Genomic DNA, 12,842 nt, shown 5'->3' with positions numbered 1-12,842 from the left:
TTGCCCTTTTGCCTTCTTGGCTGCGATCTGAGCCTCAGTGTGATGTGGTTCACGAGCCTCGATTTCGTCAACGTCGCGGGCGTTCTTTCCCTTGGCCTTTTTTGCTGCAATCTGGGCTTCGGTGTGATGAGGTTCACGGGCTTCGATCTCCTCAACATCCCGAGCATTCTTTCCTTTTGACTTCTTTGCTGCAATCTGAGCCTCGGTGTGGTGTCTCTTGCCAGCTTTGGCTCCACCCTTTGCCTTCTTAGCAGCGATTTGAGCCTCTGAAGTTCAATATCAGTCAAGTTCCCATGCCACTCAGAAGTGGTATTTACCTGTGTGATGGCGGGCCTCAATGGCTTCTACATCACGGCCATTCTTGTTCTTCTTGGCAGCAATCTAATGGAATGTCAGTGTTTGTTCAGATTCTGAAAGCACTTCCACGAACCTGTGCCTCTGTGTGATGTCTTGCAACAACTGGGAGATCTCGAGCGGCGATGTCAGAACCAGTGGCAGTTGGGTAGGCAGAAGCCAAAGGCACTGATACTAGCAGGCCCAAAGTAACAAGTTGAGAGAATGAGAATGAGTATTGCATGATGAAAGAATGTAAAGTGTAAAGACTGGCCGGCAGTTAAAGAATGTAAATGGGTGAGAACCGTTGAAAAGATTGAAAAGCAAAGACGAAGTGGATGGATGGCCAGTTATTCTTGGCCGAAGGTTCTGCTTTATACATCATCCCATCTTCTTCTGGTGAAGAGTGAAGATCCACCAGAGCGCCCAACGAGGACTCTTCCATTACAACCTGGTCAACTTTGTCTGAACTTTCTGAAGCTACATGGGATGGCAGTGAGACAAATCTCAGCGAGTAAATGACGAAGCGTTCCCCTTGGCCTGGCATTCGGCTCCCAAACAGGTATCCCTCATGCTCCGTATCGAGATTCGATGATTGCCCGTCAAATCGGAGGAAAATGCACTCCACGCTAGATAAAATAAGGTTACCATTAAAACCTCCTGTGACAGGACGCCGTTTGAAATGAGCCATTTCGAGGGATATGGGGCCGCCTGAAGCGAGGTGACAGGAACCGCGGACTCAGTGGCAGGAAGAGCCTAGCGAACACCATTGGCGAAAGCTTAGTGCTTTTCCCCAGGAAATGCACCCTGATGCCAAGGGGGAATAGAACAGGGAATGAAGGCCGTTTGGGGTTCACGACCACCCGCTAATTGGCGACAATGAGGACAAGCATTCAGTGGCGCAGAGGCGCTGTTTGGGGGGCTTTTTTGGCGAAGGCGCTGGGAGATCAGGGGCTTATGTTCCACCTTCCAAGACTTTAGCGATTACCATTGGCGCTGGATCCAACTTGTCGCGATCTCCTTTCTCTCCATGGCGAATGTCAAACCAACAACAATTGCATGAGGCTGAATTGGGAAGACTGTCAGATATCCTTGACCAGAGGTTCTCATAGAAGCCTTTATTGCAAGTCTCTGTCAATATCACGCATCTTGCGCAACTTTCAGCGGCTTTAAGCGAACATCAACAACTCCATAGCCATGGCAACAACTCCAGATTCTCCTCTTGGTATCCAAGATCCGCAAACATTGCCGACCTTCGAAGAGATGATACCATCTAATCCTTGACCCCACAATACATGATTCGCGCGCCAATGATTCCATACAGAAGTCTTCAGCCTCATCTGAAACTTCTCACTTGGCGATAGCGTCAAACCCTGAGGGTCAAGCAGTCCGTTTCAGGAGATCCACAGCACCAAGACATCGCATAAAGCGATTATGAAGATCATACAACAAGGTCCACGCGTCGAGTTGCCAGTAATTTCTTCTCGTGGTCGCCTCTTTGATATCCTCAACTCGATTTCCCACGTCTTTTTCCATTTCTCTTCTCTGCAATTGCTTCTGGTCAAGCACATTCATTCATTCACTTCAATTCTTGACTTACCAAGCGTAATTTTTGTTATTTTCTTGTTACAGTTATGGCTTCTAAATACGAATCAATCAAAGGGGAGGATGAGAAATTTGAGGATGTCTTTCCGCCGGGAAGGACTTCGTCTTCGCTTTCCGAATCAACGTTGTTAGATGAGGAAGAGCAGAGGTCAATTCGACCGCAGGCGAGAACTCCTAGATGGATGTGGATCACTCATGCTGCGTTACTTGGACTGTCATTGACGATGTTCGTCTCGTCTTGGTTTGCGAGAGTATCGACTTTGGACCATGTTCGCCAGTTTTCAGCATATTGTATGTTTTCGTGTGTGTGAAGGATGACATTTCGATTCATGCTAACATTTTTATAGCGCCTGCTGCAAAAGCTGTCAAATATGACAGAGTCAAGTTCAACGGCACAATGGGAGAAGGCTCACCATATGTTGGAAAGGGTCCAGAAGTCGATGAAGCATGGCACAAGATTTCTTATGATATTGGTGACCAAATGATCACTCCCGAGGAGCTCAAAATCATTGGGATGCCTGAATCATCACTCAAAGTCAAACATCCACAGACTGGAGTGGAAGGATATCGCGTCGGTCTTGAAGTTTTCCATCAACTTCACTGCCTGAATCTTCTCCGTCAGGTCACCTACAAAGAGTATTACACGGAGATTGGTAATGGAAATTTTGCATCTGGCGATGAAGAACTTCAAATGCATACCGGTAAGCTAGTATTTTCTTCAAACTAAAGAACCGTACTAACTCTTTTAGACCATTGCCTTGAAATGCTACGCAAGAATATTGAGTGTAATGCAGACATTGGAGTCTTTACTTTCTACATGGAAGAAGGAGATCCGCTGCCATGGCCACAACTGGAAACCTTCCATCAATGTCGCAACTTTGAGGCTGTCAAAGAGTGGGCGCTTGAGAACTCTGTTGGAAATATGGAAAGACCTGATGTTCATCCTGATAAATGAGACTATTGGCACAACTTCTATAGATTAATAAGACATTCAGAGAGGCTTTAATTGAAAATATTCCGCCATCGTTGCGATTGTAATTCACATTTACCAAATATGACTGTCTATACATGAGTATTTCGCAGTAACAACCAAGATCTGAGCACCTCTGCACACATCGCCTAACACCTTTCAACCCCTTTCCACTCCCCAGTAATCAACCGGCATCGTATAACCGTTACGTGATTCCCAAAATCCCAAAGCAGCCACCTTGCCCGCACCCGCCGACCTAGATCGAGTCTTCTTTTGCATCCTTGGCGCTACCCGTTCACCTCGCACACTCCCCTGACACATCTCGTCTCAGCAGCCAAGACCCACCCAGCGATCCCACTCGATGCCAATAACAGATCGCTCGCCTCTTCTTTCCCTTTGGCTTTGACACGCACTGACTATGGCATTTGAAACGACATGGGATGGTTTGCCCGAGTTGCTGGATTTGGAGAGGTGCAGGATCGGTAGGCGGGCGTTGACGGTTGAGTTTTGTCTGATCTGAATTCTTTGGGTGGTTGTGTTTTCTTCTCGTTTTCATTCTGAGATACGTGCAATTGATTTGCTTCTTTTCTTGTAGCAATTGATTTGCGAGTTTTTAATTACAGTTATTGTTACTATTACATTCATTTGCCCTTTTTAAACGCTCACTTACTTTCAAAATGCCATCAACAACTCCCCAGAAATACACAACTCTCGAGTCCAACAACAAATCGCCCTTCGACATTGAAGAACAAGATGGTGCAGATGATTCAGATACGACATTGGCATCTTCATCTTTTCTAAAATCCTCAAAATCACGCTCTCCATCACCAAAATCAAGACGAACGCAACATTGCAAGGACTGTTCCCGAAGAAGAGGCCTTTTCACTTGGATCAGATGGGTTGTGGTAGTCTTTTTACAAAGCGTCATGATACTGCTTCTCTTACAGAGTAACGGATATTTGGACAGTGCAAAGTGGGATGAGAGCATGACAGAAACCGGTGGCGATATTAACGGACTTTACATTCCCAGTAAGTACTATCCCAGAAAATCTTGGAAATGAAGCTGATTTTGATCTAGCGAAACACAAATGGACACTACTCACTCCAAATGGGGATAAATTTGTGCCAAATATGACTACCGATGAAAACAGGATGGAAATCCGACATAACTGGGATATGTTGATGCCTCGTAAGTTCCAAACTCCATTTGCTATGAACAGTAAACTGACAAGATATAGTTGGAAGCGGAAGCGTCGAAATCAACAACTACAAAGACTACCCCAAACTCGGAAAACCCATCGTCGACGACCCAATCCGCAACGGCTCTCTCTTCGAAGCATCCTGGACGCACGCCCTTCACTGCGTAAGCTCCATTCCCACTCCAATTAACCCTTCCTAACAATCCTACAGTTATACTACACAGTAGACTCCTACCACCAACTCACCGTCTCCAACGGCACCAAATTCGGCTTCGACGGTGAGCGTAATGATTACCACGCCGCTCATTGCTTTGAGTATCTGCGCAATCAGATCTTGTGTATGTCTGATATGACGCTGGAGGGGAGTGAGAGCGTGTTGGATGCTACGGGGGAGGGACAGGCGCATATGTGTCGGGATCGGGGGGAGGCTGTGAGTTGGATTGAGGAGAGGAGGGTTGATGATATTCAGAGTATTGTTGGGCCGTGAAAGTAGTTTGGTGTAGTGCATGTTACAGGATCAAGGTCGAAATTCTTTGGATGCTATCTTCATTCGTGAACACTTTCTTCTGATGGATTTTGAGCTTCTCACTGTCAATTTTGACGTAGAAATGTTTCAATACCCCTTTCAGCAAAGCCAGGTCATCTTTCTTCATTCTCAAAAAAGTCTCACGTAGCTCTTTTATCCCTGCTAACATATCTTTGAATCCAACACCTGTTATTTGGTAGCCTCATCCATTAGATCACTCGTGGTCGTCCCACATATCTAGGTGAAATTTGTCCTACAAGTACAGCTCGCGGTAGCAATGTAATGATTCGAAGACTTTCGACCCTTAATAAATGTCCTATATTCATATTGTTGGAGACATTAACAGAGCATAATTACAAAAGCAATACTCAATTCCCTCATTCGACAATTTTTGAATCCGTCTTTATGCTGTAAATTTTGGTAGTATTAGGTTACTAAGTAAACTACTACAGACCGAGTTCTCATAGTCAAAAGTGTTTACAATATCTGGTCTACATGCAACAACGTCCTATAGAAGCTCGTATACACAAGCCAAGGCCATATTTTGTCACAAAATGATTCAAGTCAGCATGATAACCTGATAAAAAAAACACAGTGAGAGCATGTTTGAAGTGAAAAAGCCAAGCCTTTTCTCAATCCCTCTGAAAAAGCGCTCTCCGATACTGACAGTAATGTATTTGAAGTCTGTATTCTCTAATCATTCGATTCAGCCACAAGCCGTACACCAAGCAAGATGATCTTCTACCAGCTGTGGTCCACCACGTACTCACAACCTGCCCGGCGCGAGCTAAAAATAATTTTCCAAATGTAGATGATATTTGAAACCTAATCCTTCGCAGCTTCATTCACCAAGGCATCTTCAAACTTGTCCACTCGGAACAATCCAAGTCATCCAACTTATTGATAGATTCTAAGTGAAAACTATGTATTTCTAAACCAGGCGCCTTTTCAACTGCGGAATTTGGATTATGATTTCACAGAATCAGTGGTAGAAAAGAACCTTCTCGAGTTAACTTCAAACCCTACAGTTTTTCTTTTCTTTAAATGTAGACCGATGAAGAGCATCTTCTGCAAATGGAGTTTAATTGGCGTATATCATGAACGCTAACTTAATGACAGAGATCAATTTATCGTAGACTTTCAGTAACGAGGTAAGAGGGTATGTAGCTGTGATTCCTCTTTGTACGATAGACTGTAATCATTTAATTAAATCAGCTGTTGGGTTGTTTGTTAGGTAAAGTATAATCCTTAGCACGGTATACTTGAGAGGTATTCTAACATCTAAGATATCTTAACTTTCTACATCTTGGGTTTAGCATTGCCTTTTTCTACAAAAGAAACTAAGATCGATCAAAGATTTCCACGTTACACATCATAAATTCTGTCTCTCCAAAAACGATTAATACCAATTTTATTGGCATAGAACTTCGTAGGCGTGCTTATAATTTTGAAATAGCTTTTACTCAACTATCTTTACTCTCTCTATAACCTTCATCGTCTAGCATACACAAACAGACATCTGTGTAAGAAATAATCAAATTAAGCTACATAATGAATTTTCCGCAAATTCAACCTAACAAATCTTCAACATACTTAAAAGTAATCTGCACAAGTCTCGAGTCTACCCAGCACCCTTCCCCAAAAATCCTAAAAGAGCAATCGTCTAATATCCCCCCTCCACATCCCCTCAATTAAATTATTGAACAAACCAAGTTTTAATTTTCGTTTAATTCCCATTCTCATAACATCCAACAAAAATTTGCAACAATCTAGCCACCCGGTGATTTCGCAATCAAAAGCCATAGTCAATTACATAATCTAAATATTGTTGGTACAGCACTATAGTTTTTCGACAATCCGCTTAACCACTTCAGTTCTAGAAAGATCTTTCTTGTCCTAAGCTCTCCAAGGGTTCTGGATGATTTGAACGGAAAGGTTTGTAGGTGATTTGAAGCGGAATTTCTGTTGCCTGTTAGGCTGTTATTTTTTCCGGGTCTTGAACTCCCGCACCGAGCTGTAAGTCTTGTTGCTTGAAACCTCTCATCTTCACGGATATTGAGATTGCTGCTTCTCTCTGGTCTTCTTGAGAGCTATTTGCTAGCTTTCAAAGGAGAGTAAACTTGTGTTCAACGACCGACATATGTACCCCATCACCAGCTCAACACAAATACGCCTTTCAAAACGATCATTTATGTTCAACACATCTGCAAAACATATCATAATATTGACCTACCAACCAGCTATCTGTCCACAAGTACCCAAACATATCGCACAGAAACCACAATCTCTCATCGATCCAACGGCGTCCTTACACAAACAAATGCCAGCTTGCCTAGAAGTGATAAATCACTGTATGATCAAGAAGCAAGCAACAGTTGAATTCCAGACAAGATCGGTTAGCTGTTCCCACATGTACTGGTAAGAAAGAGAGAGTCAAAGAGCACTTCACCCAACAAACTCAACCATTCCCCTAAACCTCCCACGCTTGCACCCCCAACCAACCCAAAAACCAAAGGCCAAAAACTAAAGCCCCTACCAACCACCAGTCACTCCAACGACCAGTCTCTCTTTCCCCTCCCCGTCTACCTCTTCATCACCTACCCCATCCCAACCCCTCCCAACCCATGACACAGAACACGGAACCCCTAACAATTCAACCTATAAGGAATCCTCATTTTACAAGCATCTCACACCAATCCGCCACAGAGAGAGAGAGAAAAGGGTCCACAGAGGCGTTTGTTTTGCGTGATAGTCATATGGCAGTGAGGAACATCATTTCGAATCATAAGGGGAATAAAGGTACAAAACCAGCCAACAGCCGATAAGCATCCTTAACAATTTCACAACAATCTCACACCTCACACATCACACGAAAAACCCATATTCATCATATACAACATATACATTATGTAACCCCCCCTTCTCCCTTCTAACTACCCTATTCCCTATTCAAAAATCCACAATCCACTTCCTATCTACCTTTCCCCCCCAAATCTAATCCACAACCCCACCCCCTAACTACACTATCCACACACATCTCCCCAAAAAATACACCCTCCTCTAAAAAGCCAAGCCAGTGATAGCTAGCAACACATACCACAGAAAGTAAGTTCATTAGAAAATCCCCGATTCAAAAACGCCATAAATGAATATGCACACGACTCAAATAATGTACCACACAAGAAACGAATCACGGAGAAGATTTCCCCGCACTCCTCAACCCCTTCATCCACTCCTCCTCACCCACAGACGCGGCGAGACCGCCTTTAACGATAGCACAAACCTCGTTCGCACTCTGCGCACCAAGAAGCTTGCCTTCGAGTGCATTAAGATACGCAACACCCGCACGAACAAGCAGCGCATCACCTTCAAAGACGAGGACGTCCCAGAGACGAGTTGCGTTGTCGAGAGATAAGCAGCCGGTGAACATGCCCTGGAAGAGGTCGCGGAGGTATATGTCTGGCTGGAGTGCGAAGGTTGGGTTTGTGAGGAGGGCGTGGAGACGGGGTGATTTATTGGAGAGGGTGGAGAGGAGGAGGTTGTAGGCGCGGGAGGTGCCGCTTGAGTCGTTGGTGTGGAAGGAAAGTGTAAGCGGTCGGTTGAGGATGTTTGAGAGGGCTTGGAAGGAGGCTGATGGGGTGGGGAGGTTGAGTAGTAGGATGGCGGCTATTGTCTGTGATGGATTAGTATGGTTACAAAGATTATGCGGCGAGGTATGACTTACACTTGTCCCGTGTACATATCCAACATCGCTCCTATACATAGCATATGCTTTGAGAACATCTAGCAGAGAATCGTGTAAAGGTCCACCGGCTTGGAAGATGCGCAGATCTGGATATGTAGATTCGACATCTAGCTCGATCTTGTCAAGCCACCTCTTTTTCTTCAACTCTTCCCCGTTCAATTGTGAGCCACTTTTAATCGTTGTTTGTAGAGCTTGCGCCCTTCGAAGTGCAGCAGTATATGATGCATCAGTCAATCCGAGTTCGTTGCCAATCGCCTTTGCCCAAACAGCGCCTCGACTTCTTGGTGCAACTCCCCTCCACCATAATTCTCGTGTCCGCTTTTGTGATGTAGTCGCTTCCCAGTTTGGCAGAACATGCTCTTCCCAGATTCGCAGCAGCGAACTGGCAGTATCATCCTTGCAGCTATTCTTCGCTCGTTGCTCTGCCTCTCTCTTCTCATCCGCCTTGAGTGAAAGTGCCATCATACGCTGATATTCCTTCAAATGACGTTTCTCTTCCGCAGGGTCCTTTGGTGGTAACCAAGATGGCCGTGTGCGCGAGAGAACCGCTTCTTTCTCTTTCGAGATCGGCAGAGGATCAATCATGATATCCGTCCGCCGCAACGGAGGCAGCTCAGCAATCGCAGACCTGACTCGAGGTTTCTCAGGTCGTGGTGATTTTTGATAAACAGGATCTTTATTCTCCTCCTCATCCGCATGAGCTTCCAAAGCCTCAGTCAGTGCCTTGGCTTCTTCGCTCAATTCCGAAAGCGCCGATACCCAACTCATAGGCCGACCTTTGGGATTCATCGTGTTGTGGTTGATAGGAAACTGACCCATACTCGTCCCACGATTGATGACTCCAGGTTTCGGTGAATTAGGCGTCCTCGGTGATCTCAACTCTCCCTGCTCAGCAGGAACAGGAGCAGTACCATTTCCAACACTTCGAATTCTCTCCTTGACCTTCTTCTCGGGATTCCTCTCCGGACTTGTGCCTGTCGAGGTTGGTCTGCTCTTAGGTCGCTCCTGTGGTGGTCGCGGGCTGATGGGAACGTTATCGAGAAAATACTCGTCCGGCACATCATCTCCGTCATCCTCATCACACTCCGCCTCTAATTGTGCTGCTGTCTTCCTATCTCTATTCGCCTGCCAACTACTCCTCCTCTGTTTTAATGCAGCGGCGTTAATTGCTTGGCGGGCGGTAATGGGCACATTTGGACTCGTACTCCTGTGTCGCTTCAACATAGGCAGATTATTCGAATTCGAAGTCATCAATGCCCTTCGCGATGTCGTGTTGTTACCCGTAGGCATCAAGCCTAACCCGGCGGTTGCATTCTGTACCTGACCCCTCAAACTCGGATATGAAGGTTTCGTCTTCCCAGCCGTCAATTCCCTCTGGCGCTGACTGCCATTTGTATTCGTCATCGGTGTCCGTTTCCTCGCGGTCGCAGTGGCTCGCAAGTCACTCGTATACCGCTCATCATATGGGTTTGTTGTTGTTTTGATTGCGAAATCCCCTATATCCACATCGGCTCTGGAATCGTCCTCGAGACCGATATCCTCGAAATTGCTGACATCGTCGATGATGCTGCTGCTGTCGGAATGGTACGAATGAAATGACGATGATTTCGACGACTTCGAGCCCGTCAATTCTGGCGGTGAACCTGGCATGCCAGCGCTGGACCGCACATCATCGAGGTAGGTCATCGCATCTTCGACCACGGGGAGTGGAGAGGTGAGGGCTCTTTGTAAGGTAGCTATCTTGGCGGTATTGATCGGACAAGATCCGATATAATGGTTTAATCGTCAATGACCTATGTAGCGGTCTGGCTGTAATCCGAGGTGTTGTGTGTTTCAAAGTTGGGACGACGTTCGGTCTATTTTGGTTGCCCCTGAGTATTTGTGATGTTTGGGTCTTGGGAGCAGGATCGTCAGCGGGAATGGGATGCGTCTGGTGATTGTTTTGATTTACGTGTTGACGAGTCGAGCGACGGTGGTGTAATAATAACGATTATTATTATGGTTTAAAGAGTGTGGTGGTAAAGAGTGTGGTGGTAAAGAGTGTGGTGGATTGATTGAATTAAGGAGGTTGGAGATGCTGCAGAAGCTGTGTGGTGATGTCGTTGGGGAAGAGGAGACGAGACGAGACGCAGAGTGAGCGCTGGCAGAGCAGACTCGAGTGACGAAGGAAAATCGGGGTTTGGAGAGTTCGGCGGAGAATCGGGTTGGCTGTGGGCTGCGCTGCAGACTGCAGTGGGATTTTAGCGGGAGAGCGGTCGAGTCTTGGGCGGCTTGAGGCGAGCGGGGGAGGGAAACGGCGCTGTGGAGAGCCACTAGAGGGTGATTTTGGCAGGTGCACAGGCTTGATGAGCGCTGAATTTCTTGGACGGTGACGCTGTGAGCGGGCGGGAATGTCCTGGTTTGCGACCTGCTTTTCGATCTTCGATCTATTGCGACGTATCGTCAATTTTGTCCTCCGAGGTCGTTCTCAGTAATAATCCTAACTTGACAGATATCTTCCCTTTCCTCTCTTTCTGGAGTCACTAGTGAATATCAATTCACCTCCGTACTCGTACTCTCTCCCGTACCTCAAGATTCTAGACCTCACGCCCTGAAATGATGCCCAGCTAACACCGGACGAACTCGCTTCGCAGATTGCGGTGATGAAATGATTCGCAGGCGACCCTCTGATTCGCTCTATCACACCCGGTGTATAAAATAAGATTATGAAAAATAAGCCCAGCGTTTATGCACATAAAAATCGTGTTACAGACATAAAAAGACGTGTGGTTCAGAATCCAGAGGCAGGAAACACAGATCCTTATCAAGAAACATCGCTCTTCCTACATGACATAGCCCGTAGGGCTGCGAAGGGGTAGGTATCACTTTGCAGCGCACGAGAAACAACAAGCAAAGTTGGCAGTTCGGAGCTAGACATTTGGATGATGACAGCTGCATGTACAACTTGGTTTCGCTTACCGCTGCAATAATTTGATCTACTGTACGACCCACAAGATTATAGATAGATCCGAAGCTTGAATTGCAATATTGAGAATAATACTTGGACTTTGCAATAACCTGAGGAGAGGAGTATTTGATACCAACCACCAGGCCACAGAAAGGGTCACACACAAATCCAACACCAGACGCCTCCCCCGCCCCCTTAACAGCCCCCCGAAATCCACAAGCGAACGAGTTTACGAGCTGCCTTACCTCTCACTCTCGACTTACAACATCTCAACCCACAACATCTCAACATGTCAACCCACAACTTCCAACACCACACAACGGCAACTTTACCGAAGTCAACTGCACATCATCTTTTCACGAGTCGTGCTCAACGGCTCATCATCGCATTCCGGTGACTAGGAAACGCATCCGGTCGTTGAACTACTTTAGTTGACAGGGGTTTTTGAGTTTGCGCGATGGAGTGAAGTGAGGGGAATGGAAAGTCTTGGAGATTTTTGTGGTGAGGCTTGATTTTTGGGTGAGGCTTGATCTGTATGAGATAAGATGAGATGAGAAATAGTTTGGCTGAGTTGTTGGTGAGTGAGATAGCAACCGTACAGCCTGGTAAGAAGTTAGACTTCTCAGCTCGTCGTCACTACACAGGCAAAGACAACCCCTCATCCCTTCTCACAATTCCATCATCAAAAGAAACATCAGTGTGACAATCTCAAACACAGTTTCACCCATCATCCCAACAAGGGGTCAACAACAAAAACAAAAAAGAACCGACGATCTGAAACAATTTTTCTAAGCCTCACTTCAGCCTCACTCACACAACAAACACCTACGCCCTACAGTATTAAAACATTGAATTCACAACACAACCCCCATCAACCTCTCACAAACCTTCCCTTCCCTCCCCTCAAAAACCCGCATCTTCCCCTCCAACCACTCCAGCACTTTCGTATATCTAGCCTGTCGTTTCCTCAACACAGTAATAAAAGCTCTCATCGCAAGCCATTCCACCATCGTCTTCGAGACCCCACATTTATACCCTACATTCTTCTTATTCTTGCCTTTGCTCTTCATGAGGACAAATGCGAGGTCTGTTGTATCTGAGATTGTTTCTTTGTACATTAATTAGCATTGATCCAGAAGAAAGGTTGGGAGAGATTGAGGGGACTTACTGATTAGTAATTTCGTGCTTGGCTGTTTTCCGGTAGGGAGATGACGGGCGTATGTCCACATTTTGGTTGCGGTTTCGATGAATGCGAAGTGGATGTTTGAGATTACGGTGTGGAAAGAGTTAAATGCTGTGTCGAGGAACATGGCGTGGGCTTGGATTTTGAAGGAGTCTGGGTGGGTGGTTAGTTTTGGGGGTAAAAAGAAGAAGATGGGCTAAATGCAAAATAAAACCATGTGAAAATAAATGAAACGCAAAAAGAAGGCAAAAGGAGCGACTGTCTCTCGGAGGTCAATCCAGTATATTTTGCTTGGTGTTGATGACAGAAAAAATTGCAAAAAACATACAACAGT

General features: G+C 45.8%; 5 protein-coding genes across 5 annotated transcripts; 2 read left to right on the top strand and 3 right to left on the bottom strand.

Annotated features, from left to right (window-relative positions):
* Positions 1-300: 300 nt before the first annotated feature.
* GLAREA_04982 (uncharacterized protein) lies at positions 301-577 on the bottom strand (the record flags this gene model as incomplete). The annotated part of the gene is made up of 2 exons (XM_008087359.1): positions 301-381; positions 431-577. 2 exons carry the CDS (start codon positions 575-577, stop codon positions 301-303), a joined length of 228 nt encoding a protein of 75 aa, XP_008085550.1.
* Positions 578-1,967: 1,390 nt separating this feature from the next.
* On the top strand, positions 1,968-2,893 carry GLAREA_04981 (uncharacterized protein; the record flags this gene model as incomplete). Its single annotated transcript, XM_008087358.1, has 3 exons — positions 1,968-2,229; positions 2,286-2,639; positions 2,688-2,893. The coding sequence occupies 3 exons, from the start codon at positions 1,968-1,970 to the stop codon at positions 2,891-2,893; spliced, it is 822 nt and encodes a 273-aa protein (XP_008085549.1).
* A 692-nt stretch (positions 2,894-3,585) lies between these two features.
* On the top strand, positions 3,586-4,594 carry GLAREA_04980 (uncharacterized protein; the record flags this gene model as incomplete). The annotated part of the gene is made up of 4 exons (XM_008087357.1): positions 3,586-3,937; positions 3,987-4,097; positions 4,147-4,271; positions 4,319-4,594. 4 exons carry the CDS (start codon positions 3,586-3,588, stop codon positions 4,592-4,594), a joined length of 864 nt encoding a protein of 287 aa, XP_008085548.1.
* Positions 4,595-7,823: 3,229 nt separating this feature from the next.
* GLAREA_04979 (Ypt/Rab-GAP of gyp1p) lies at positions 7,824-10,064 on the bottom strand (the record flags this gene model as incomplete). The annotated part of the gene is made up of 2 exons (XM_008087356.1): positions 7,824-8,306; positions 8,358-10,064. The coding sequence occupies 2 exons, from the start codon at positions 10,062-10,064 to the stop codon at positions 7,824-7,826; spliced, it is 2,190 nt and encodes a 729-aa protein (XP_008085547.1).
* A 2,115-nt stretch (positions 10,065-12,179) lies between these two features.
* On the bottom strand, positions 12,180-12,635 carry GLAREA_04978 (uncharacterized protein; the record flags this gene model as incomplete). The annotated part of the gene is made up of 2 exons (XM_008087355.1): positions 12,180-12,421; positions 12,494-12,635. 2 exons carry the CDS (start codon positions 12,633-12,635, stop codon positions 12,180-12,182), a joined length of 384 nt encoding a protein of 127 aa, XP_008085546.1.
* Positions 12,636-12,842: the final 207 nt, after the last annotated feature.

The sequence above is a fragment of the Glarea lozoyensis genome, assembly GCF_000409485.1.
Source record: "Glarea lozoyensis ATCC 20868 chromosome Unknown GLAREA5, whole genome shotgun sequence".
Lineage (NCBI taxonomy): Eukaryota > Fungi > Ascomycota > Leotiomycetes > Helotiales > Helotiaceae > Glarea > Glarea lozoyensis.
The sequence above is the reverse complement of the archived record's forward strand: the minus strand, read 5'-3'. Positions and strand labels throughout refer to the sequence as shown.